The sequence below is a fragment of the Danio rerio genome, chromosome 22, assembly GCF_049306965.1.
Source record: "Danio rerio strain Tuebingen ecotype United States chromosome 22, GRCz12tu, whole genome shotgun sequence".
Classification (NCBI taxonomy): Eukaryota; Metazoa; Chordata; class Actinopteri; order Cypriniformes; family Danionidae; genus Danio; species Danio rerio.
In genome coordinates, this window is record NC_133197.1 from 31,735,357 (window position 1) to 31,761,513 (window position 26,157).

The window sequence follows — 26,157 nt, forward strand, 5'->3', positions numbered from 1 at the left end:
TTAGATGTCACAAAAATTATCTTTTCAGACTTTATATTCAATTTTGTACAACGCAATGAAAGGTTTTACCTACAGTTTTTAAAAATCAATATTTAGTGAAAATTCAATAACAAATGAAAAGATTTTTTTTTTTACAAATGCTTTAAATAGCAACAAATTATTTAGAAATTTGAAAGAAATGCCTATAATAGACCATTTTGACGGATGTAAACAATAACTATGGTCTTGTTTTAAATTTTTAATGATCATAGCTTCAGAGAATCACAAAGGTTACACATATTGGTGAATAATAATGTTATGCCAGTGGTTTAAACGTTATAATTGAATTGACTTTTGTTGCAGTTATGAAATAGTTTGACAACAGACAGGAAATGTTCATGAGCCAATGACAAGACCACATTGAAATCCAACACTAATGTATTAAAAGAATAAATAATGCTGGGGAAAGATTAAACTATTAATCACATCCAAAATAAAAGTTTGTTTTGACATAATAAATGTGGGCTGTTATATTAGAGCTGCACAATATGTATCGTTTCAGCATTGATATCACAATGTGTACAATCGCAATAGTCACATTGAAGGATCTACAATGCTGTTGGGATTATAGATATTATTTTGGGATTATATAGCCACAGTTCAAAATAAAAGATTTTTTTCGATTTACTGGACAGTTTAACTAAAATGGAGCAAAAGTTTATCATTTGCACATTTTCTATTCCTAAGAGGGCTAAATAATTTAAATGAACTATTGAAACAGTAAAGTATAAAATATTGTTATAATGAAATTGTATTTATATTGAATTATTACCATCCTGTTGACCTTTTTTCCTTTTTAAATATTTCCCAAATGATGTTTAACAGAGCAAGGAATTTTTTAACAGCATGTCTGATATTTTTTCTTCTGGAGAAAGTCTTAATAGTTTTATTTCAGCAAGAATTAGATTTAGAATTAAAGCAGATTTAATTTTTTTAACCATTTTAGGGTTAAAATATTAACCTCTTCAAGCACAATATTTTTTCGATAGTCTACAGAACAAAGCATTATTATACAATAACTAGCCTAATTACTCTATGCTGCCTAGTTACTTGAAGCTGTATAGAATTGTCTCGAAAAATAACTGGTAAAATATTATGCCCTGTCATCATGGCAAAGATTTTAAAAATAGTTATTAGAGATAACTATTATATTTAGAAATGTGTTGAAAAAAATCTGCTCTCCGTTAAACTAAATTAAAAAAAATTGTGTAACATAGATATTTAAATTTATATATAATTTGGAATCATACACACATTTTAAGGTGAGGCAGTGGCGCAGTAGGTAGTGCTGTCGCCTCACAGCAAGAAGGTCGCTGGGTTGCTGGTTCGAACCTCGGCTCAGTTGACGTTTGTGTGTGGAGTTTGCATGTTCTCTCTGCCTTCGCGTGGGTTTTCTCCGGGTGCTCCGGTTTCCCCCACAGTCCAAATTTATGTTTCTACCCAATTCACCTGCAGTACAGGTGAATTGGGTAGGCTAAATTGTCCATAGTGTATGAGTGTGTGTGGATGTTTCCCAGAGATGGGTTGCGGCTGGAATGGCATTTGCTGCGTAAAAACTTGCTGAATAGGTTGGCGGTTCATTCCGCTGTGGCGACCCCGGATTAATAAAGGGACTAAGCCGACAAGAAAATGAATGAATGAACACACATTTTATATCAAACTATAAATAAACATTTTCTCAAATATATGCATTTATGTGTGTATTTATATACACATAATGCATATACACAGTTCACATATGCATATATTATAAAAAAACATGAATAAATTTTGTCCTGCACTAAAAATAAACATATAAATTCAAACATCCAAACTAACAGAAATTAAGTGGCCCCTTTATTTTTTTCGATAGCTGTATGTATAGTTTATGTGAAATATTGTTCATATTTCCATAATTAATGCATACTTGTCCAAGCCAAAAGCATCCTCAAAGCGTCTGACTGCTCAACAGAAACATCCCCATGATGTAACGTTAAAACAGTAAAGCGTGTGAAACAGCGCCCTCTAGTGCCAATAAACAAGTGCATGAAACCAGTTTTGTTAAAGATCAGGGTTATTTTATTCTTGTATGGGTAACAGAAAACACATTAAAAGACTAAATCACAATGATCAAAGAACAAATGAAGCAAACGTTGATAAAAACATTTAAGCTCATTCAGGGGGGAAAAAAATCCTACAAAACGAGCCGCTTTCACAAATATCGCTTAAAAAAAGTGAACAGCTCATGCTAGTTGATGAGGAGTAAAGAAGAGAGAACCTGTGACGAACAGACTTAAGAGATAGTTCACACAACAATTAAAAATCATCAACTCACCCTCCATGTGCTTTCCTGTTGAACAGAGATATTTTAAGAATCCTGAAAACCTCCGACTTCAATAGTATTTCTTTTATGGATGTGAGTAATTATAGGTTTCCAACATTCTTCAAATTATCCTCTTTTTTTTGTTCACCAAAAAGAAAGAAACTCAATGTCTGGAATGACTTGGGGAAGAGTAAACAATGAGCACATTAAGGTTTTTGTGTGAACTACCCCTTTAACATCTCAGCTTATAACATGGGTTCCCTAACTTTCTCATCTTTAAATAACTCAAGCTGAAGCAAGTCTCAAGCATTGGCCTCGGAACAACAAACAAACAAACAAACATTTCAGTGTTTTATCCTTGAAATACAAGAAAATCAATAAGAGGAGAGAAAATATAAAACTGTAAAAACCACCATTTGTCAGCGAATCCTGCTCAGAATAAAAAACAAACAAACAAACAAACAAACAGCTTTTGACCCAACTGGGATTTTAAAAAGGAAACACACCAGTTGAGATGGGGGTGGAAAAATGAGAAAAATGACTGCCAGAGGTGTGTGTTTTTCTCTTAGCCGTGAGTGGTGTCGTCCTCCACAAAATCCTTTGCCTGCTCTGCTGAGATCACATCGATGTGACTCACCTAACACACACACACACACACACACACACACACAGAGAGAGAGAGAGAAAGATTAAGCCTGGGGAGCTCATCTGTACTTGATGAAACTTCCATTTATAGTTCGTTTTCAAGGCTCCAGACTGGTTTGCATGTGCTAATTGTTTGGCACGTTGGAGTGATAATGATGTCTGTTACCTTGTTTCTGAATTTGACGCCGTAGAACTTGTCGGCCGACTCTAGCAGCTCGGGTCTGAAAGTGGTGGTGATAAACTGAGCGTGTCCGGCCAGCTCCATGATCATGTCTGAAAGAGCAGAGCAAACACTCAAATATCTGCAGTGACAACTGTTTTGAAAAGCGTGTTGTTTGTAGATACAGGAAATTTAGATTAATTATCTCTTTACAAAAAGCTTTTAAAATGAACCACAGATTAGCTGCAAAAACACATTTATCTATTGTGCCAGATACGTAAAAACTCAGACTCAAAAAAACTCAAAATATATACAGCTGAAGTCAGAATTATTAGCCCCCCCATTTATTATTATTATTTTTTTTAATATTTCCCAAATTATGTTTAACAAAGCAAGGAAATTTTCACAGTATGTCTGATAATACTTCTTCTTCTGGAGAAAGTCTTATTTGTTTTATTTCTAATAAAACAATAAATAGAATAAAAGCAGATGCTAGAATAAAAGCAGATTTGAAGTTTTTAATCATCAATTTAAGGTAAAAAATTTAAGGACACCATTTTAAGGTCGCTTTAAGCTGTATACATTGTATTGAAAAAATCTAGTAAAATATTATTTGCTGTCATTATGAGCAAAGGTAAAATAAATTAGTTATTAGAAATGAGTTCTTAAAAATATTATGTTTATAAATGTGCTGAAAAAAAAAATCACAGAAGATATATAATTATTAATTAATTTCTTGTACTTCACTAAAAATAAATTATACTTCAGTTAAACAGGGTTTCTGAAGGGTTTAAGTCAAATTTAAGACCATTATGAATTGTGATACTAAGGAACAAACACTAAGGATTTTTTCTGGCCTGGTTACATCTGTAAATAGTTTGTTTTATTAGTAAAAGATCATGCAAAAAGACGTGTTGCTTTAGTTTTCCATGTCTGATAGTTAGAGAATTTGCTGTAAAATGTCTAACAGCTGTTGTGAATTGTTTCTTTACAATAAAAACTTAAATATAAAAATAAGTTTTGAGAAAGATTATTGTTAATTGAAGGTCAGCCATATAGGATATCTTTACTTAGACATAGGGAAATTTTAATCCAACAATACAATATTTCTGTGAATTTAAGACTGAAAATTCGTGTTTTTGAAATATAGGCCATTAGGAATTTTTAAGACCCTGCAGACACCCTGAATAAAACCAAGATGCCCATTACCCCTAATCATAAAATCTAAATAAATAATAACATACTTCTGGTGGAGATTTGCTGCAGACTACAAACAAATAGTTTTAGTTAAAAGCTGGATCATTTTAGATGTTCACTGTTTACGGACTTCTTCATTTGCAATAATGTGCAGTGCATCTCCGTTATCAACAATCACTAGTGATTACCTGACACTGCTTTTCTATGCTGAGCGTCCAGAGCCTGGTCGATTTCATCAAACAGGTAGAATGGAGCAGGATCGCACTTCTGGATGGCAAAGATGAGAGCCAAAGCCACCAGAGACTTCTGACCTCCAGAAAGCTGCTGCATCTCCCTCATCTCTCCCTGTTTACCCGTGAATGACACCTGACCAACACAAACAAGTCGTTAAGACTGTGCATATAAAACCGCACACAAACAAGAGACGCACAATAAACCAGGCAACAATGTCTTAAAATATATGAAAATGATACAGATATGCTTTGCTGATCAGAGGATGTTTATTATTATTATTCTACAGTAAATTAATTGTCCAAAATGTATGGTATCAGTCAGATGAGGTCAGACATCTCCTCACAGAAGAGAATTTTTTACCTGTACGGTAGGTTTGCACGGTTTACCAGTACTATGGTAATATTGCGATACTATGGCTCCAAAATAGTGGCTGTGCTGCTGTAGTTTGTAAACAGTAGTATCGTTATTAATGGTTTATCTATAATAGAAAGTTACATGTGGAAAAGTCACAAAAATACTCATGTTTGTGCAACAATAGACCATTTTATTTTAATAGAGTGTGGAGCCCTTTAAGGTTGCAAAACTGTGTAGATTTCGTGCCTTTTATTGTAGCCTATTTCACGGTTTCTAATGCTTCAGTTTGACGCAAATCTGAATCAGTTCCTTTCTGTTCCTGTTAATATAATTTAGTAGCTACCACAACTGCAACAATTTCTTTGAAAGAACGATTCACAGTGAAATGTTGAATTACTTGTTACATAATGAAAACCCCAAAATAGCAACAGGAAACATTGAAACAATTTTTGACCACTTCATATAGCCTAATTGTGTTGGGAAAACGCTCTTTTTGTTATTTTAATGTATTTTTGTTGATCAGTTATCTACAAAATAAACGAAAAGAATGAATACATTTTAGATGAAGTGACGTGCAAATAAAAACTTTTTGGCCTTAAGCGAATTGTAAATAAAAATTCAAGTAGGCCTATTATAACATAAAATATAGTATTTCTGACAATTTTCTTTATAATTCAAGTTATTACAGTATCACAATAGTACTACACAATAGTAGGTATTGTGATACTTCAGCTAGTATAGTATGGTAAGATTAATTAATGGTATTGCGACAACCCTACTGTATGATAATTTAGGCTACGTTTACGCTAGGGATTCACAATATATAATTTCAGCATCGCTTTCGCAATGTGCACATCTGCAACAGTCACATCGCAAAGATATGCAATGTTAAGTCTGGATTATAGTTGACCAGGAGCTACAAAATTGTATTTATATAGAATTTATACGATTTACAAAAAATGTCTGTTTCTAGTCCAAATATCGACATTTCAAAGCAAAAACAAAATTGAGCAGAACATCTGAATGTTGAAACAAAACAATGCTTTTACTTCATTAAGATTTTTTTAATGTATATTTGGACTACAACTGAGACAAAAGCAAAGAAATTTTTTTTTTTGCATTGTGATTGTTAAATTTTTGTACCTAAAAACTGTTAAAACCATCAAATAGAGCTTATTCTAATCTTGTAAAACTATTTGTAAATCACAATATTGCAAAAAAATATCACAATATCAGTTTTCCAATATCGTGCAGCCCTAGTTTAGATGATATTTTACAATGATGTAGCCAAAAACGTTAGTTTTTTGAAGTTCTTGCATACATAACATTTTCAAAATGAGTACACACATCCACAAAAACACTAAATTAGGTATGCCAGACCAGTAGTTGGCGCTGTCAACTTATTAGTAAACATAGGGTTTCTGCAAGTTTCACCAAGTCAAATTTAAGACATTTTTAGACATTTTAAGACAGTTAAAAACAAAATGTCAGACTTTTAAAGAGCTAAACCATAAGGATTTTTACTTGCCCCTTAAAAAATGTAAATACTTGAATAATGCTATAATATTGTGTTAAAACAAGCAAACCATACATACTTTTATTTGACAAGCTTTAAAAACTATACATTTTAAATTTAATGTCTATAAATACATGAAGAACTTACAAATGTTATTGTGAGGAAACACACTGTTAAATAGAGTTGCAAATAAAGTTTTGTTAAAGTTATTTTATTGTTGGTTACTGTATACTGTATACAGTGGTTGGCCTGATTGGTTAGCTTTACATGAACATTGAACAATTAGACCTACAAGTACATTTTTTTAGCAAATTTAAGACTTTTTAAGGCCTAAAATATTGTTTTTGAAGATATTTTAAGACCCCACGGATACCCTGAAACAGTACCTATAGTAGAGTGACTATATGTTGTCGTTTATAATTTGACTGCGCGTGTTTTGCTGTTATGTGAAATAAATGCACACTTTGCTGATGAAGCATTAGGAAACACAAGAGCAACAACACAACCTTATACTCCGCCACTGTTGAATCTGTTTTTATGCTTGCCTCTGTTTCCAATCTGTTTCTACAGCTTCCTAAAGACTATGCATGTGTGTGACATCATTGTTTTCTCTCATTTTTTGGTGTTTATAGACATTTAATCTTTATAACAAAAAAAAAGGTATTTGTTAAGATAGTCTTTTAAAACATGGAAACGTTTGTTGAATTATAAAAATATTACTGATCTTGAAGCAGAAGAGTGATAACCCCCTTACATAATTATTTACATTTATTGTAATTTTAATTATTGTAAGCACTATATTAAACTATATCCACACAAAGATGATTTTCCTCACCCTGATGCCCACTCCAGTGAACTGGTCCACACTGGGCACACTGCTCTGAGAAGACGATGCCCTCTCGCTGTCTCCGCCCTCACCCTCGTCCTGAGACTGTCCACCCTCAGTGTCACCCTTCTTCATCACCAGAGTGGCTTTACCGCCGGGCACCAGCTTCTGAAACACCTCGCTGAAGTTCTTTGACACCTGCAGGGACACAAAACACATGATTTTATTTGATTACAGGTTTCTTGACATCAAATGTAAGACTTTAAGACCAACTGGAGTTGAATTAAAAAGCTATATCATGGTGTTGATCTCATGTCTATCGTAATACAGCTATCTGGACTAGCTAAAGAGAGTTCTCTATAGTGCCTCCAAATTCTAAAGTGCTGCTGCAGCATTTTAATGACTTTAATAAACCTGATTTATACTTGCCTGTCCACAAAGGCAAGGCGGCAGGCTCAGCTCCTTTGTAGTGGGTGTTTAATTTGTAGTGTGTGTTAAAAAACACAAATTTTTCACAAATTCCTCCACAACCCATTAAAATGATCCTTAATTACATTCTATCATTCGTCAACTTCACTTGCAACCTACTTCCTCAACGCAGCTTTCCTCATGACGATCACACTAAGCTTTCCTCATGACGATGCCCCCTGTTGTTTAAAATAATAGTGCAATGACGAACGCACCAAGAATAAAAGCCTCATCTATTTGTGAAAGTGCATGTGCAGTCAGTGAAAGCTATAAATTAAGCTTTAAAGCTAAGGTAGTACATTTAAGACAATTTAAAAATGGAAACCCTGATTTTATTTGTATTTTCTGTCAAAAATTTGAGTTTGTCTGGTAGGCATACCTGTTTGAAGGTGAGCTGGATGGCCTCGTATTTGCGCAGTTCCAAGACATTCATGAGCTCCATGATGGATTTGTAGCCTCTGTCCAGCTCGTCCTGCCTCTTGATCAGCTTCTCTTTTTGCTCTGAGAAATTGACGAACTGATCCAAGGCTTTTTTATTCACGTGGCTGTACTTCTTCAGTTCCGTGTTGCACTGCTCCAGCTTTCTGAACAACTAAACACACAAACACAAAATCATTACACAAAATAAACCACTGAAATGATACAGCACACCTGATGGGGTTAAAAGTAGTGACAATTTCAACACTCTTTGTGGTTTCACTTACAAGTTTTGCATTCCTAGAAAAATACTGCATATTGGTGGTGAATATTGCATTCACTTGAAACCACAAAAACTTCATGTGCAAAGTTTGTTACTAAACTGAATAATTTAGCAAGCAAAGGCAACGTTAGCTAAAAGTAAATTGCTTAAATTCTTCAGGAAACAAAAAATTTTTCCACACTAAAAAGATATTAATTCATGAAAAAGTGAAAAAAGTTTAGGCAGAGAGTAAACAAGATTCTTTCAAAACCAATGTGAAAACATTGCAGTGTAAAAGATTTAGGTAGGTGGCGCAGTAGGTAGTGTTGTCACCTCACAGCAAGAAGGTCGCTGGTTTGAGCCTCGGCTGGCTCAGTTGGCGTTTCTGTGTGGAGTTTGCATGTTCTCCCCGCGTTCACGTTAAGTTTCCTCCGGGTGCTCCGGTTTCCCCCACAAGTCCAAAGACATGCGGTACAGGTGAATTGGGTAAGCTAAATTGTCTGTAGTGTATGAGTGTGAATGGATGTTTGCCAGTGTTGAGTTGCAACTGGAAGGGTATTCGCTGCATAAAACATGTGCTGGATAAGTTGGCGGTTCATTCCGCTGTGGCGACCCCTGATAAATAAGGGACCAAGCCAAAGAAAAATAAATGAATGTATGAAGTACGTTTTGTTAGCAAATGCAAAAGGATTTAAGGAAGGATTTAAAACAAACAAAAGATTTTAGGGCAACGACAAACTTTGAGTTCATTGTATATAATATATGAGTATATATATATATATATATATACTCATATATTTTATATATATATATATATATATATATATATATATATATATATATATATATAAATATATATATATATATATATATATATATATATATATATATATATATATATAAAATATATGAGTATATATATATATATATATATATATATATATATATATATATATATATATATATATATATATGAGTTCATTCAAAGTCATTGTATATAACGATTTAGGGCATGCTCACACTAAGTACAGTTGCCTTGAACAGTGCCGAAGCATGCACACCCTCCCCTTCTCTCTCCCCCGACGGCACGCACTCACATTGCATTTCACCATCAGAGCTGGAGAACGCTTACATCATCGATAATGCGACTGTTCAATTTAACAGCAAGAGAAGTGCTCTCGCTCAGCACAGTGGAGATTTCTTTATATTGTTTTATATTATTTTTAGTTGTTTGGGATACAGTGACAGTGAAATATTTTGCAGCACACATCCACCATATTTGACGCTCAAGTCCTCATGCTCCATGTTGAAGGTTAGCTGAAGATATAGCTGACGTGCAGAGAGTGGTTTGCATCTTTAATAAACGACGACAGTTCAAGTTATTGAAAAGTAAAAATGATTCATGAATCCATTTTCTTAAATTTGATTGTGCGTCTTCAGTTTCGGGCTCAGGCGCGTTTTGCACTCACTACAAGTGTAATGCGCCAAGCCCAACTGAACAGCACTCTGGCACACCTCTTCCAACTGGGCCAGGGTCTGCCAACTGAACTGCGCCTGGGCCTGATTCAGAGAACTCACACTTGTCAAACAAACTGGGAAATGTGCCCATTAACAAATGCAAACATAGATTGTATGGTAACAAAACGTGTCAATTTGTTCAGAGCAAACCCATGCCATAATCCCCACTTTAAAACCTACAAGAGAAAATTCCAGAAGACAGCTAAAGAAGCATAGACAGACACGGCACAATTCATCCTCCCTCCTCCACTCCACCGAAAAAAGGGTGAAAAAGCAAAGCACAAGCATGGGGTAATGAAGAGTGAGTCACCTCTGTGTAGGAGGACTGACACACAATAGAAGCCCTGACTGGAGAGGTGGAGACACAGGAGGAGTATCAACTAACAGAAAGACTGGAGAGGGATGAGAGGGAAAACTAGAGCCAGACATGAGCTGCTGAGGAGGAGGAGGAGGAGGTGAGAGGCTTCTTCAAGGGTACCCGGTCATGTCGTGGTCTTCGTGTGGTTATGTAATGCTTGCTTATGACCTCATTTGTGACAGGCTTTTAAACGAGAAGGAAAATAGACTTTAATATCAAACTGAATGAGTCATAGGAGATGAGATGGAACCCTGAACTTTAACTAGAAGGTGAAGGGAAATAAAAAAACTCCTGTAGGGACTATGTACACAGTAAAAATAATAATAATTTGAGTAAATATAATTTTGGTTATTAGTAGCCTATTTTACGTCAAGTTAATTTTGACTACAAACCAAAGTAGGGCTGGGTGATTCATCGAAAAGTAATCGAAATCGACATTCAGAACTGAAAATCTATCAAATTTTTCCAGGTCCATTTTTATTTTATTTTATTACTTTCTGTACCGAGTCACGTGACCCCACTGAACTTGGCAACTGTTTAGCACTTTGCAGCCAGATCTGGGGCCTCATGTACGAAGACTTGCGTGGAAATCTTACTAAAACATTGCGTACGCACAAAGCTGTAAATGTGCGTACGCAGAAAAAAATTCAGATGTATGAAACACTGCGTACGCCGAATCTCACGCATATTCTTTTGTACATCTGAATGAACGTGAAACTGAGCGCAACATGCACGAGCACAAAACCCCTCCCTGCCTCCTCCCCCGTATGAATATGCTAATGACTATGCTAATGGCAAAACCCAACGAAAAAGCAATGTCAAAAGCAAGCAAAAAGAGAAACTTTGAACAGAATGTGAATTGGAGGTGCTCCTTTCGGAGGTAGACCGGAGAAAAGCGGTGTTATTTGCAAGTTTGTTCTCGAATTAACAACAAAAGAAAAAAATAGAGTGGGAGAGTTTAGCTGATGCGGTTAACACAGTTGGGTCTGAACATTGCACTGAGTGCATTAAAAAAAAGAAATAGTGTGGTTAATATCTGTAAAATGTTGCAGGATGCTTAACAGTTTCAGTGACGCTACTCGTAAGACGCATGTGATCATAAATTGATACGTTCGAGCATGAGCTCAGCTCGAATCCAGCGGTTGTTGAACTCTTTCTTGTTTTTTCCCCGCTACATATCAGATTTTGCCAACTATTTATCACGAGAAAGACAAGTAGGAATCATCAATAAGTTCATATCAATAAGCATCATATTTTATTTGCACATTTATTGAATGGAAATGTTTCTGATTCACGCATGCAAATTCATCTTCAGATAGTGTCTTTATAGCAATGTGTGTGCAGTAGATAGCTCAGATTACATTGGGAAAACAGGCGACTGCTGCAAATTGTGCTTTAATGTTTAGCTGGTCAACTGTATGGTATGGAAACCTTATATATCTTCTGAACCCGTCTCATACAGCTGCCATTGCAAGGCTCAGACACTTTGTAGAGAGCAATTTAACACAACTGCCTCTAGGAGTCGCCAATGGAAATAAAACAGACACGCACAAAAAATGTGCGTACGCCTGCCAGAAAGCTGCCGTAAAGCTGCGCACATTCCCACGTTCAGTTCATTGTTAGTAAATCCAAACGTGAGCGATTCTGAGCGTGAAACCTGGCGTACGCAAAGTTTTTGTGCGTACGCAGGGTTGATACATGAGGCCCCTGATCTTTATGGAGTTATTTAAATGCCAAATATCATGAGCACAGTATTACAAGTTCAAGTAACACAAGTGTATGAATCTCTTTGCTCACATACCGATTTCCTCTGTGTGTGCACAAAACATATTGCGAGCTTTCAAATATACGCTGCTGATTTATTTTCACTGGTTTATAAGAAAAAAAACAGACTGTTGGTTTTAGGTAGTAAGTGTTTTAGTTGTAGTTGTTCAATGTTGATGTTCAGTAACAAAAATCATAAATAGTAAATGGTGTGTTTCCTTCAATTTTTGTAAAATGAAGTAATGCAGCCTTCATTAAAAATCTCACACTTACAATATGTGAGCATATTTACTGCACAAAACCTGTCAATGAACTATGAGGGCAAAGTAAACAAATAAATTAATAAAATAATTGTTCAGTAATCGAGTAAAAATGTTCAATTAATCACGATTTTCATTTTAGGCTAAATGGCCCAGCCCTACACCAAAACAACTTAGTGTTGTTTGACTTATGTTTTGTTAGCAAACACAATGTCTCTCATTGAAAGCTACATGTGTAATTATTTTTTTTAATTCTCATGTAATGGAAATTATTTTATAAAAAGTAAAACAAAAAAAAAAGGTTTAGATAGCAGATTTTTGCAGAAATCAGGGTTCACACTTTCATGAACAGCAGATTTAATGACTTTCGATGACTCTTTAAAAGCACTGTTCATTTTAAATCAAGCACCTTTGTAATTCCCAGCAAAGCATATGTAGCACCATGAAAGTCCTTACAATACTTGACAATTCACTTACACTTAATATTTATGCTAAAAATTTTAGATTAATTTTCAAATTTTTTTTTTTTAAAGTTATGTTTAACAAAAAACTTTAATACAATTAGTTGAATTTAAAACAGGTGATATTCAAAGGTGGATTCTGAAATAATGATAAAATGTGCAGTATTTGTCGGTGTTATTGTACAATACTAAATTTAAAAAATAAAGTTTAAGATTTCTCAAGTTTTTCCATTCTGTATTTGAGTACAATTGTTGAATTAAAACCATAAATAAATTTTATTCAAGCACTTTCCTGTTTGTTTTAAGTACTTGAATCTATTTCTGAAACTCAAGTACCTTTAAGTGCTGTCAAGAAATGTGGAAACCCTTGTTAATGTTCAAGTTTTGTTGACAGTCAATTTGTGAAAAATGGTCGTTTTGGTAGCAAATGCAAAGTTTTTAAGGTGGAATAGATAAATACATACATACATGTTTATAAATGAAAAGTTTCTCAGAGAAATCCATACAATTTGTTAGTGTACAGATCGCTTTAACAGGAGGAATCTTTTTGTTTTTTACCAGGAGCCAATTTTAAATTGTTTACATATAAAACTTCTTAAATGTGACCTGTACATTCAAGCAAGTTGTCCGTTTTTTTTCCAAAGCAATGCTTTTTCGACCCTAAGGGACATGGACATTGCCATTTCTTTGTAACTATTTCTATTTTCTAATTTCCAAGCAATTTTTGAGTGAAAACTCATTTATTCATTTTCCTTCGGCTTAGTCTCTGATTTATCAGAAGTCACCACAGTGTAATAAACCGGCAAATATTCCAGCACATGTTTTATGTAGCTGACGCCTTTCCATCGGCAACCCAGTACTGGGAAACACCCATTCACACTCACATTCAAACACTACGGCCAATTTAGTTTTTTTTTTATTCACCTATACAGCATGTCTTTGGACTGGCCCAACCGGAACTCAAACCAAAGTGACCTTCTTCCTGTGAGGCAACAGTACTAACCACTGAGTCGCCCTGAGCGAATACTCTTTCCACAAAACTCTTTAAGCACAAAATATTTTTCAGCATACCTGCTTGAGTGTGAGCGTCTGGTACTTCTCGAAGGCCTCCTGAGGCAGGGAGCCCAGCTCACGGATCTTCTTCATGCACTCCTCTTTCTTCTTTAACAGCATGCCCTGTCTGTTGGTCATCTTCTCCAGCTCCTTGGTGTCGTGATTGATGGCTTCGTTCTGCTCCTTCTCGATGTTCTTCCAGCGCTCCATGCTCTTTTGGTGCTCCTTGATTTCCACCTCTGTCTTATCAATGAGGGTGTCCAAATCTAAAAACGAGAAACTTAATGAAGACCACCAAGACTAAGGCTTTCTTTTTAGGAAAAAATGAGTTGATTATGCACCTTCAGAGCGAGCCATAGTGTCTTTTATGCGTTTGTTAATGCCATCCAACTCTGATGTTGTCGCTGTAAGGACGGTTCCTCCTTCCGTTTCTCTCAGTTCATTTAATTCCTGTATGCAAGACACTTTTTTTAGCACACTACTACAAGGCACTGCATTTTAATACAAGAAAAAAGCCAAGTATCTTCACCTGCTCGACTTGATCAAGACGTTTGCGCAGGTTTTCATTGAGGTACGTCTCCACCCGGGTCATGATTCCCTCCAGTTTAATTCTTTCATTGAGCAGCTGTCTGTTATCCTACAGACAAAAACAAAACATAATTAACCCAAAACTGAAAGGCTAAAAGCTACATCTTTATTTATCATCGTTTAATAGAAAAGCAAATTCGACTAATAACAGAACATGTGCCTTTTGGTTACAATAAACGCAGATTTAAAAGTATAAATGGATCTGATATGCATATGCAAGGCTAAGCTCGTCTAGCGACACAAAAGCAGAGGAATTAGCAAGCCAAATCAAAGGCATTGGAAAAATAACAAAGGCTAATGATGTGGGCTGCTTACACAACATTTAAAGTAGCTTTTCAATTGTCTGCTGTGTGTCGTGTGTGTGTGAGAGGCTGGAGGTGGTGAAGAGCTGCAGCTGCGGCGTCAGTGCTAATTCTCAAACACATCCAGCAGAGCTTCAGACTGACTAACGCTATCAAACGTGAGTGTGGTCACTGCACAAAGACCTTTTAAACAGCACTTATTGGCTGCTCTAGCTAGCTTGGAGATTGCGCAGAAGATTTTGTTATTTTTGAGCGCATCTGACAGTGTGTGAACAGTCCATTTTGACATTTCTTCCTGTTGTCGGAATCAAAATTCAGGAGTTATTTTGGCTTTCATGAAATATAAAAAAAATTATGAAACCATTTCAGTATTAGCGTTATTATATTATCAGGGTATGCAGAAGTATGCAAAAGGACTTTTAATTTGTCAGTAACCTGGGTTAAGTGTTTCCGGTGAACTGTAGGCCATTACAAAATCAGCGCGTTTAAGGTAGGTTTTCTTTAAAAATCAGCCTCTAACAAAATCTCCACTGGCTGAAGTAGCACTGCATTACATTACATTTTTCTTTGCCATGTCTTTAAAATATGAGCATTTATTTTACCCCAGTTTATTTAATGGAGCTTGTGCGCTAGCCTGCCGATTCTGAGAGCGCTTATGAGTAAACGGCCTTTTGTCTTGTTTTATGCTTGAGCAAGTAAAAGAATGCTTAAGTCTATTTAACTGATTGTATTTTGATTACATTACAACATCGATGATGTAAAAGAAACTTTATAAAATGGAAAAATAAATAAAAAAATAAATAAAGAAAGAAACAATTGCTTCGCATGAACCCAATTACCTGCAAAAGAGCGTCTGTGCCTTTAAATGCCACCGCGTGTTCAAAGTAATTTATTGAATAAAAGAGGATTGACACAGCTTCTCTTGCCGCAGCAAACTTTGTTTTTCCTGTTGATATTGGGCGCCAATTAATCAGAAAGTGCCAATTTTGTTCTTTTTAACTCATTGGATGGAAACGTTGCTTTATTCGCACGTCTTTGATGCTTATTTTAGTTTTGCATATACATTTAATTTGCATTTCTGGATGGAAACATAGCTAATGTCACCTAAATTGCAGATGGCCCGAAGGAGAGTAAATTAATAGTAATTTATTATTCATTTGTAAGTTCAATTTTACATTTTCGATTTAATACATTGTTTTTAAAATATTGATGGTAAATGCAATGCTTTTATTTCATTTATATTATTCTTGACAATTGTTTTGTATATAAACTGCTACACTGAATGACATTTTAATGGGTGTCCTTTGAAAATAATAGCAAAAAATGAAAAGCTTTTTCAACACAGCTTTGATGCTTAAATGTACTTTTGTTTAATCAAAATTTAATCCCTTTTTTTTTTTTAAATCAACACATACAGTTAAAGTCAAAGTTTTTCGTCCTCCTGTGAACTTTTTCAAATACTTCCTAAATGATGTTTAACAGAGCAACCATGGAATTTTTAACAGCATTTCCTATAATATTTTGTCTTCTGGAAAAAGCCATATTTGTTTTATTTCGGCTAGAATAAAAGCAGTTTTTTTATTTTTTAAAACTATTTTCAGGTCAATATTATTAGCCCTCTTAATCAATATTTATTTTTCCACTGTCTACAGAACAAACAACTGTTATACAATGACTTGCCTAATTGCCCTTACTTGCCTGATTAATCTAGTTAAGCCTTTAAATGTCACTTTAAGCTAAATACTAGTATCTTGAAAAATAGTAAAATATTATCTCCTATCAGCATAGCAAATATAAAAAAAATGTTATTATAAATTAACTAATAAAACTATTATGTTTAGAAATGTGTTAAAAGACATTTTCAATTAAACAGAAATCGGGGGGGAAAAATACAGGAAGGGCCTTCAAGTGTAATTACGTTAAATTACCATGACCTCAGAACTGATCAGAATAGCCATGTCTGTGATATTTGCTCATCCTGACCTGCTGCAGCTGTCGGATCTCATCATTGAGGTCGTCCACCCTGCGCTGATCCTCTAAACTGAGCTGAGAAAGCAGATCCGTCCCCAGCTCGGCCTTCAGGGACTCGCGTGTGCTCTCCATGGCGTGCAGACTGGCTTCCAGACTCTGAAGACTACGTTGCTGAAGGAAACAGTAAAGAAGAGTTATCAAACTAATCCTCTGGAAGAGAAATGAAGGAGTTAAAAAACCTTCTGCTTGACAACAGAAGAGTATGTGTGCTACCTTGGGCATGAAAGTCTTCTCCGACTGCTGTCTCTTCTCCTTCAGCATCTTCATCTCAGACAGAATACTGTCCCTGGAGGCCTTGAACTTCCTCTGCTGGGTCTCGATCTGCTGCATCTGATTCATCAGCTGGTCAATTTCATTATTGATAGGTGAAGAACTGAGTTAAGGAGCATTTAGTTACTTTAAAACTGAATATTCTGTCATCATTTACTCACTATTCGCTTGTCTTTCTTTATTCCCCTGAACACAAAACAACAGTAATATTTTGAAGAAGGCTGGAAACTGGTAATCATTGACTTCCATAGTGTTTGTTTTCCTACTTTGAAAGTCAATAGCTTTGTCCCAAATGGCACACTAAACACAGCGCACTTATGCATCATGTACTTATGCACTTACACATTCAACAGCACAGTACACGAATGTAGTGTCTTCCCAAATTGAACACTAACGTTTTGTTTTACTAAGCGGCAATTCAATCCATTTCCCAGATGATATTAGACGGGTCCCTATATAGTTAAATAAATGACCAAACTACCAAATATTACCTGCCATGAGTATAAGCGCATTCACCATCAGAAGGCGATATAATTACTCTGGTAGGAGAATGTAGCTTTTACAATCCAAAATAAGTCAAATAATACAACATCAGTGCCCGATAGCCTTGCCCTCTCTGCTACATGATCAAAGCAGCGGATGCTGAGTGTGTAAAGTGTCCAACACCCAGGATGCGAATTACAGGGGGTTTTGGAAGGGTCAGACCCTTTAATTAATGGTTGATCCCCCCCTGAAAGACATCAAAACAAGATGTATGGGTGGGTCTGCCCTTTAATAGTTAAGAAATGGTTTGCTTTGATCAGAATCTTAAATAATGTTAACAATTAAAATAATAGATAACTTAAATATACATTTGACCACCCCTATAATAGTTCATACCATTGTAAATGCATTGTGAACAGACAGTGTAACTGCACAAAACATGTTTCTTGTAAATTAGGTATTTTTTAAAACTAGATGCATGCTTTGTATTTTATTATACACACTCGGTCGCACATGGAAGTAAAATAAAAAATATGTGCAGTCTTTCATGGTCCTCTCTTATTATGATTATTTAATATCACAAATGTCATTGAGAAACACTCAATATCCCTCAAAAAAGTGTGATTAATAAAATAAATGTAATTAAATTAAATATATAAATTTGGTTCACTGAGGCATATTACTGAACATAGCGAAACATCGGAAATGACGGAACATCAGAAAACTTGACCCCCCCGAACTGTCAATGTATATTTCGCACCCTGCCAACGTCCCACACTAATCCCAATATTTCAGTGTGAACGCAATATTTACACTGTTTATACTACAAAATTGCATAGAATAGGTCACAAGTATGCCATTTAAGCTGCACCTAATGGTTACCGGTGTTCAGATTTCTTCCAAATAATTTTTTTATGTCTCTTCAACAAAATAAAAAAACTCATAAATCTACGACACATTTTACTGCACTTCCTGAAAAAACATAAATAATAATAAAAGGTTTGATACTACTTAAGAATGAGTGAATGGTGTGTCAATTTGCATTTTTGGGCTATTATTGGGTCAAATTATTACTTGCGTTCCTTCTTGATAGCATTTAAAGGTCGCGTGAAGTGCTGAGAAATATGCATTTTTATTCAATGTTTGACATAAATCTCAACCAAAACACGAAGTGAGGGCAGGTCACAGAGCAATAGCGTTTGTTTTATCTCAGCTCTGCCACTGAAAGTGATTGAGCTCAAGTGCATCAAATGAAAAGCGTCTTGAAGGCGACGGGGCATGTCAGATACTAGAGAGCATTTGATTGGCTATGATTTGATGAGAAACTAGTTTGAGGTAACCATTGATTCATTTGAGCAGAAGTGACATACTACAAGCTTTACATGTTTATATGACCTTTATATCTTCAAAATGCAAATTTTGTGACAAAACTAGCATTTTGAAGATGATGAATAATACGGATATTAACATTTAAAAAGTTTTATTTTAATTTCATGGGACCTTTAAGGTCCCCTTTGCAATAATGTACAGAGAAACAGAAAAAAAAACTAAAGAAAAAATATACCATGTTTACATTGATCCATTAAAACAACTAAAGTGCTGTGCCTGTGGTCCTGTAGTCCACCAGTGTTGTCAACACAAGGTTATAATTTTCCCAAAACCCAAGTATTCTAAATGCATTCCTTTCTGCTCACGTTTCTTTCTTTTAGGTTTTTAAAGAATGCTGAAACCCGCTGACATCGATTGTATTTATTTTCTACAATAAATGTCTATGGCTACTTCTGTCCAATAGTCTTTAAAACATTGTTAGTGTTCAACAGGAAAAAGAAACTACATTTTTTTTAAGTTTGGGGTGAACTATCCCTTTAATGGTTTATTTTAGCTGAGAAAGTGGTTATGTCATCACATTTCTGAATGAGTCAGAGTATGAGCCACACAACTCCTATGTGATTCGTTCAAGGACTCAAAATGTTCATCCCTCAAGGTCTTGAGTATCTGTTTTGGTCATTTTCATTCTCTCATCCCTTCATTCACTAACATAGCTGCTCACACCGACGTTAATATCTAGCTGACTCATTCAGTGAGCCTTTACAACCTTGTGTTATCTAGGCTGATTACACAAACATCCTTTGTTAGCCACACACTATCCATCTGACAACATACAAGCAGTCGTGTGTGAAGTTTAGTAAACCTTTACCTATATAACCGGAATGTACTTCAATGCTTTATTTCGGTGCCACTTAAATGCCAGAGCTGTCAACTGAAATCAGGGGCGTAGAAACTAGTGAACTGGAAACATGCTCCTTTACATGAAGGAATCACTTTAAATCAGTAACTCGCATTTAATATAACTGTAGTTTGTCCACTAAATGTCAGCGCTGAACAGGGCCATTGTTCGTTTCACAGTTGGACATGGAGAGATGACACAACAAAAACGCACTGCTGAAGACAGCGATTATATTAGACGCAATGAGTTGACAAGTGCATGTGTGAAGGGAATGATAGATATCAGCTACTGTACTTGGAAGTGTGAAATGGAAATGTGAAATGGAAATGGAAGTTGCGACAAACATTTATTTTAGTACGATGACATATTTCCAATTAAAACAGAATATTAAGTATTAAATATGCTGCACATCGTTGGATTTGCTCTTCAGTGTTAGGGCTTTCAGCAGTGACATTTACATTACACTGACCTGAACTTCAATAATGGAAACCGGACTAAGGGTGCTTTCACACCTAGACTTTTGTTTCGGAACGTATCTCGTTTGCCCAGTTAGCGCGGTTCGATTGGCATATGTGAACAGGGCAATCACGATCTGTTCCGCGCCAAAGTAATCGCTCCGAGATCGCTTGAATGAGGTGGTCTCGGCTCGATTGAAACGAACCCTGGAGCGGTTCGATTGCAGTGAGAAAGCGATCTGATCCAAGCTTGGTTATATCACAGTGTTTTATTGATATGTAATAGGCATACGGCTATATGAAGAGAGAATTATTAGTAGGGCGGGAAGTTTCGCGAGTCACCGGATGCCCGCAAACGAGTGATGATCTCCCGGTAATCTCGCGTCTCCCTCCCGGTCCTCAAATAGGCATCGTCGCGCACCCTTCTCACCCCTCCCCACCGCGTCTCTCCTCAAACACGTCGCACGCGTGCACCCTGTCAATCACCACCAAACCACCACCTCTCCTGACAGCTGAGCGGGACGCTGCAAAATAAACCCTGAAACTCTGAACAATGTAAGGAGAGTTTACTCGCACGTGACTTGTTTTAGCTCTTTGTTCCGATTAGAAACTTAGCAGTGTGAAAGCGAACCGCTCCAAGAGCAAAGAGCAACAATGTAACTTTTGTAATCTCTGTTTCGGAACAACTGAATCGATTCACAGGTGTGAAAGCACCCTAAAGCAGTTCCAATTTACTAGAACTTGATCAAAAAAGAACTGCCATTTCAGAGTGGAAGCAAATGGTCTGACTGATTGAAGATTACCAAAACACACTGTTTTCAATGGATTAATTTAGACAGAATCATTTTTTTAATTTAAGACTAAACATTGTCAATTCAAATTTCGTGCGACTTCAAATAAGTACTTTAAATGAGTTATTGCAAGATGGAAACACTAATAAATAAGGTATGTCAGCCTTATTATTATTCTGACAAAATGTAATATTTATAGTACAATGTATGGTGTACTCGATTGTGGGAAAAATCACAATCACGATTATTTTGGTCATAATTGTATTCATGATTATTCAAAATGATATACAGTTGAAATTAAAATTATTCATTGTCTGCAGAAGAAACTACTATACAATTACTTGCCTAACCGCCCTAACTTGCCTAATTAACCCTTTGGATTGCACTTTAAGTTGAACGCTTGTAACTTGAAAAATATCCAGTAAAATATTATGTACTGCCATCATAGCAAAGATAAAAGAAATCAGTTATTAGAAATGAGTTATGAAATATATTATGTTTAGACATACTATTTTGTAGAAAAATTCATTCCGTTAAACAGAAACTGGGGTAAAATATAAACGTTGCTCATAATTTAGGGCTAATAATTCTGACTTCAACTGTAAATATACAGTTATTTTCCTCCCTGTAAATAAGGAAAGGAAAAAAATACAATAGAATACAAATATGAAACAAACTGTGCTTTAAGCATCTTTACTATAAGAAGATGCTACAAAAGTCCTTCAGTTAAGAGCAGTGAGCGATTTTGTCCTTTTGTTGTTTGACTAATAATAAATGCAGTCAGCATCAGGAAAATTGTGCGCTGTCACATTAAGAGCAGTACTGTTCTGATTTATGGGTTCTCTTTCACATGTCTTTGAGGGGCTAATATGAATAATCACTCAACACCGCATTTTCAAACAAATTTGCATGTATTTGACCAATAAAGTGCTCACATTAAGAGGACTAGATGTGTGTGCTCTGCTCGTCTCTGAGGCTGAGCCATACACACAGCATCATACGATCACTTTTGTGCTTTTATAAAAATGAACAATTCGAATGTATATCAATGAATGATGCATTAGATTACAGCTCATGCTTTTAGTAATTGTAACGTGAAACTGAGCTTTGCAGAGCAACAAATGTGTACCACTAGAAAAGGGGACGGTATATCATGCAATAATCGTTTTATCTCGATTCATGTTTTTTCTAATTGTTAGAAGCCAAAATTGAAATCGCAACTGAATTTCGATTAATTGCACAGCCTAGAGTGGGCGATTTAGCAAAAAATTATCACGATTATTTTTTCATATCAGTCGATATCGATCTTTATTACGATAAACTAAAATCTTTATATCTATTAATTTTATAAGATTTTCAGCATGCCAATCGCTTTGTGCAGCTGATTTAACACATTTTGTTAAATGTTTTAGCTGTCTGACAATATAAATAATAAACAAAAGAACAATCTTAATTCAGCATTTACTGTTCAAGGTTTCAACAACCAAAAACATTACCTACAAGATATTGGACATTATTGTTCAACATCAAAAAAAAGAAGAAAAAAAACAAAACAAAAAAAAAAAAAACGGTTTGAAACAAGTAAAAGTTGAGTTAATGGTCACAGAATATTCAGTTTTGGATGAACTCTCCTTTGAATAGTGAGTATGGTGAATTTAGGGTGAAATATACTTTAATATATTTTATTTAGGGATGCTGATGACTACTTAATGATTTATTTATTGTCGATAACGCTTTAATCGATAGACCTTATAGATGACTGATTAAGCAGGGACATGTTAAGGTTTAGTTATGCTTTGCGCTGTGCCGCGTTCACACATTACAATATCAAGTGTGTGCAGTTTGCCTTGCTTATGCATTCCCCCTTTTGACATCTCATATTGTGGGACGCATAAAACCCTTTATGCACAGATGTCCGTTATATCTGCTGGTCTTTTAACCAAATTTGTCTGACAAACTAGCACAAATAGACCTATGCAGACTCTCATTTTACAAATCGCGCATCACAACGAAACGTGCGGGAAATCTGTCCATTTACACAGAGAGCTCCCGAGCTCTCATCATTCAGACAGAGTTTTTTTCTTCTGAGGTAATTCAACAATACTATAAGTGCTGCGAATAGCCTGTACAGACTGTGCAGCTCATGCTACTCAGACCACGCTTAGTTAATAAATTTAAATGAAACCGTGAAAATAGTTTAATGAACTGTTTTGGCGCTAAAGCATTTCATATAGCGGGCTTGTTTTAAAGCGCTTCACCTCAGATGTTATTCGTTCCTCTTGTTTATACTGTAGATAACCGACCAACAAAATATACATCAAAATTAAGTTACACAATATACAAAACGAAATTCGTTGCAAAATGATACATTTTCAAGGAAATGTATGTATATATATTTATTTAGTTCGTGCCCGCCTTAAACAAATGTGCTTGGATGATATTCCACTGCTGTTGTAAATGTCTGTCATATATTTGCTGCATTTTTAATATTTCATTATTTTAAAGATTATGTCTTGAGCATCTGATTTCTCCTCAGTGATTATGTCCTTTAAATATATAAAGGCTGGTTCTTTTACCATCGGTGAGGGACAATAGTGGTATTACAGATTTCAAAACAAATATCTTAATATTAAAAAAAAACATAAGCCTGACAACAAAAGGTCCTATTAATGTCGTAACAAATTCTCTTAAATAATGCAGCCTGTAGAGCAAGCTTCAAGTGTTCATTGAGATTGTGTTGTGTCATATCTTTTGTCTGTCTTTTCAGAGGTTTTTTTCCTCGTAAGGCACAGCTTTCGAAAATGATGACATGAAACTCTGCTGGGTAGTGGCGCTGGTTTACCAACACTTGTTTGGGTCTGTAACTTCTTAGTATCTTCATAAGGGTGGTATTGTTTTAAATTATGAAACAGGTTTGTAGTGTTGCCTGCTATTGATGACACGAGTCGTCTGCGAAGTTTGCAGTGCCTGTTGCTCTGTTTTGTGTCCGATAGTAAAAAACTAAGTAGCTCAAGACTACTGAAGTCTAGTGACGTTTCTAGTCAACAATGTCTATGACTCTGACCTTTTTTACCTTATTTTTTTCTTACTCCTTTAAGCGCAACCAACACTGCATGGCTGTACACTTGTCCTACGTGCGGCATCCGGAAAGGCAGGCTGCAAAATGTCTGCGCAGCGTTACTCACTATAAATATTATCGAGTAATTATCGAACTGTCATTATCATGGAAAAAATATATATCGTGATGATTATTGAAATCGAATCGAACCCAGCTCTATCTAACACAGCCCTAGTGTATTCCATTTTACATCATCTTGCAAAAAGAGGGTTACCATATTTTGGCAGAGAAAGCAAGTTTGGTCTCATTTCTGCAAAAGAATTGATCATATTTGAAGCACAACAAGAATAAACTACTCTGCTTTTATAAGTAGCATAACTGTTATTTTTGTGTTAGCTGGCTTCGGTTTTTTTATCCATTCTTTAAATGTTAGCCAACATAGATTCTGTATTATTTTAAAAAGATTAATTGGTACTGTAAAAAACACAATTGTACGCATGAAAAGGATATTTTCAATGTTTCGACGCAAGTTCTCGTTGAGTTTGGCCTCCAGTTCTCCGAGCTCCTCCTCGGCCTTCCTCATGTCCTTCTGCAGCTCCAGACGGGACTTACGAGTGTCGTAGTAACCGCCGGTCAGAGCTCCACGGTGACTCACCTGATCACCTGAAGCCAAAAGAATAACAGGGATTCAAACCATTTGAACATCAATACAGTATGACATCAAGTACACATTCAGATTATAAATGTTTACCCTCCAGAGTGATGCAATCCATGGTGAAAGCTCGAGCCAGCTGAGTGGACACTTCCATACTGCGGCAAATCAGAGTCTTCCCAAACACGTGTTTGAAGGCCTTGTCGAAGTTTTGACTGTAACGGAGCTTGCTGATCATGGGGATTGCATCCTAAACAAAAAGAAAAGCAAAAAAGTGAATAAGCTTACGGGATTCCAAAAATGCTCAAAATTTCTATAAAATCACCCTCATTCTGTTTCAGTCATCCAGAAGATGACATTTTTCATTTTTTTTGCATGGAATTCAAGAGTTCTCTCAACCTTCATAGACAAAAATGCATTCAAATTCTAGAGAAATGCTAAAAACATTGTCAAAACATTCCACATGAGTTCAGTGGTTCAACTTTAATCATGCAAAGCTTCAAAAACATTATTGTGCACCAAAAAAAAAAAAAAAAAGATGAATAACACTTTAGTCAATTTAAGTTATAATTCTGTCAACATTGCCAATTTTACATTGTCCTGTTTTTTTTTTTGGCAGTATGTTATAGTATCTTGGGAGTATATAGTATAGCACTGTCTGTATTTTGCACTGTCGTTGTATATGTACTGTCTGGAATCAGCACCTAAGCTTTTCACGCATCATAGCACACGTGCTACTGATGATGGGACAATAAAAGTGATTTGAATTCTCATAATTTACAACTTGCTTATTACCTGCCAGTTATGAAAATATTAACAGAGTTTATTAGCACTTAATCATTAACTATGAGCTTTATCTACATCCCTAACTTTACCCAATGCCTAAACTCAAATACTCCATTACTAACTATTAACAAGCAGGTCATTAGTAGTTTATTTAGCTAAAAGTTTTATTAGCATGAATTGCGCAATAAAATAAAGTGTAATATCTTCAATGTCAGATCAGGGTGTGCATTTACTACAGTCAACACAACACTTGCACTGCTGACTCTAATGTAAAATGTCTTACTGCCTGTCGTAAAAAAATATATATATACTTACGAGTTTTTTTAGAAAATGTTTTCTTGGAGCTTTGTATGATTACAGTTAAACCAAAGAACTCACATGGACTGTTTTGAGAATGCTTCAGAGTCTTTTTCTGGAATAAGTCAAAACTAGAGGTGTAACGGATCATGTTTGATCCATAATTCGTACCAACAATTTGGAATACACGACCAGCGCATTACATTTTTTTCTAGATTAATCCTAAATGTGTAAAATGTGTAATGATGACGAAAGTTGTGGTAGGTTATTTGAAATGCGGTGAGTTTCTTAGGTTATTAAAGCTGTTTTCTGTCACTACTTGTTTAGTCTACATTAATACATAGTGTAAGCTGCACAATTAATCATTAAAAGATCAGGATCTC

The 26,157-nt window shown here is 35.5% G+C and overlaps 1 protein-coding gene across 1 annotated transcript in view; it reads right to left on the reverse strand.

The window, feature by feature from the left end:
* Positions 1-2,475: 2,475 nt before the first annotated feature.
* smc3 (structural maintenance of chromosomes 3) overlaps positions 2,476-26,157 on the reverse strand; it is a 49,725-nt gene continuing 26,043 nt past the window's right edge. Inside the window, 12 exon segments of the mRNA NM_214689.1 lie at positions 2,476-2,978; positions 3,153-3,259; positions 4,532-4,709; positions 7,283-7,471; positions 8,121-8,333; positions 13,853-14,100; positions 14,176-14,284; positions 14,364-14,471; positions 16,708-16,866; positions 16,969-17,120; positions 24,550-24,702; positions 24,791-24,941. Of these exon segments, the coding sequence (NP_999854.1) occupies positions 2,907-2,978; positions 3,153-3,259; positions 4,532-4,709; positions 7,283-7,471; positions 8,121-8,333; positions 13,853-14,100; positions 14,176-14,284; positions 14,364-14,471; positions 16,708-16,866; positions 16,969-17,120; positions 24,550-24,702; positions 24,791-24,941 (1,839 nt within the window). The 3' untranslated portion in view covers positions 2,476-2,906.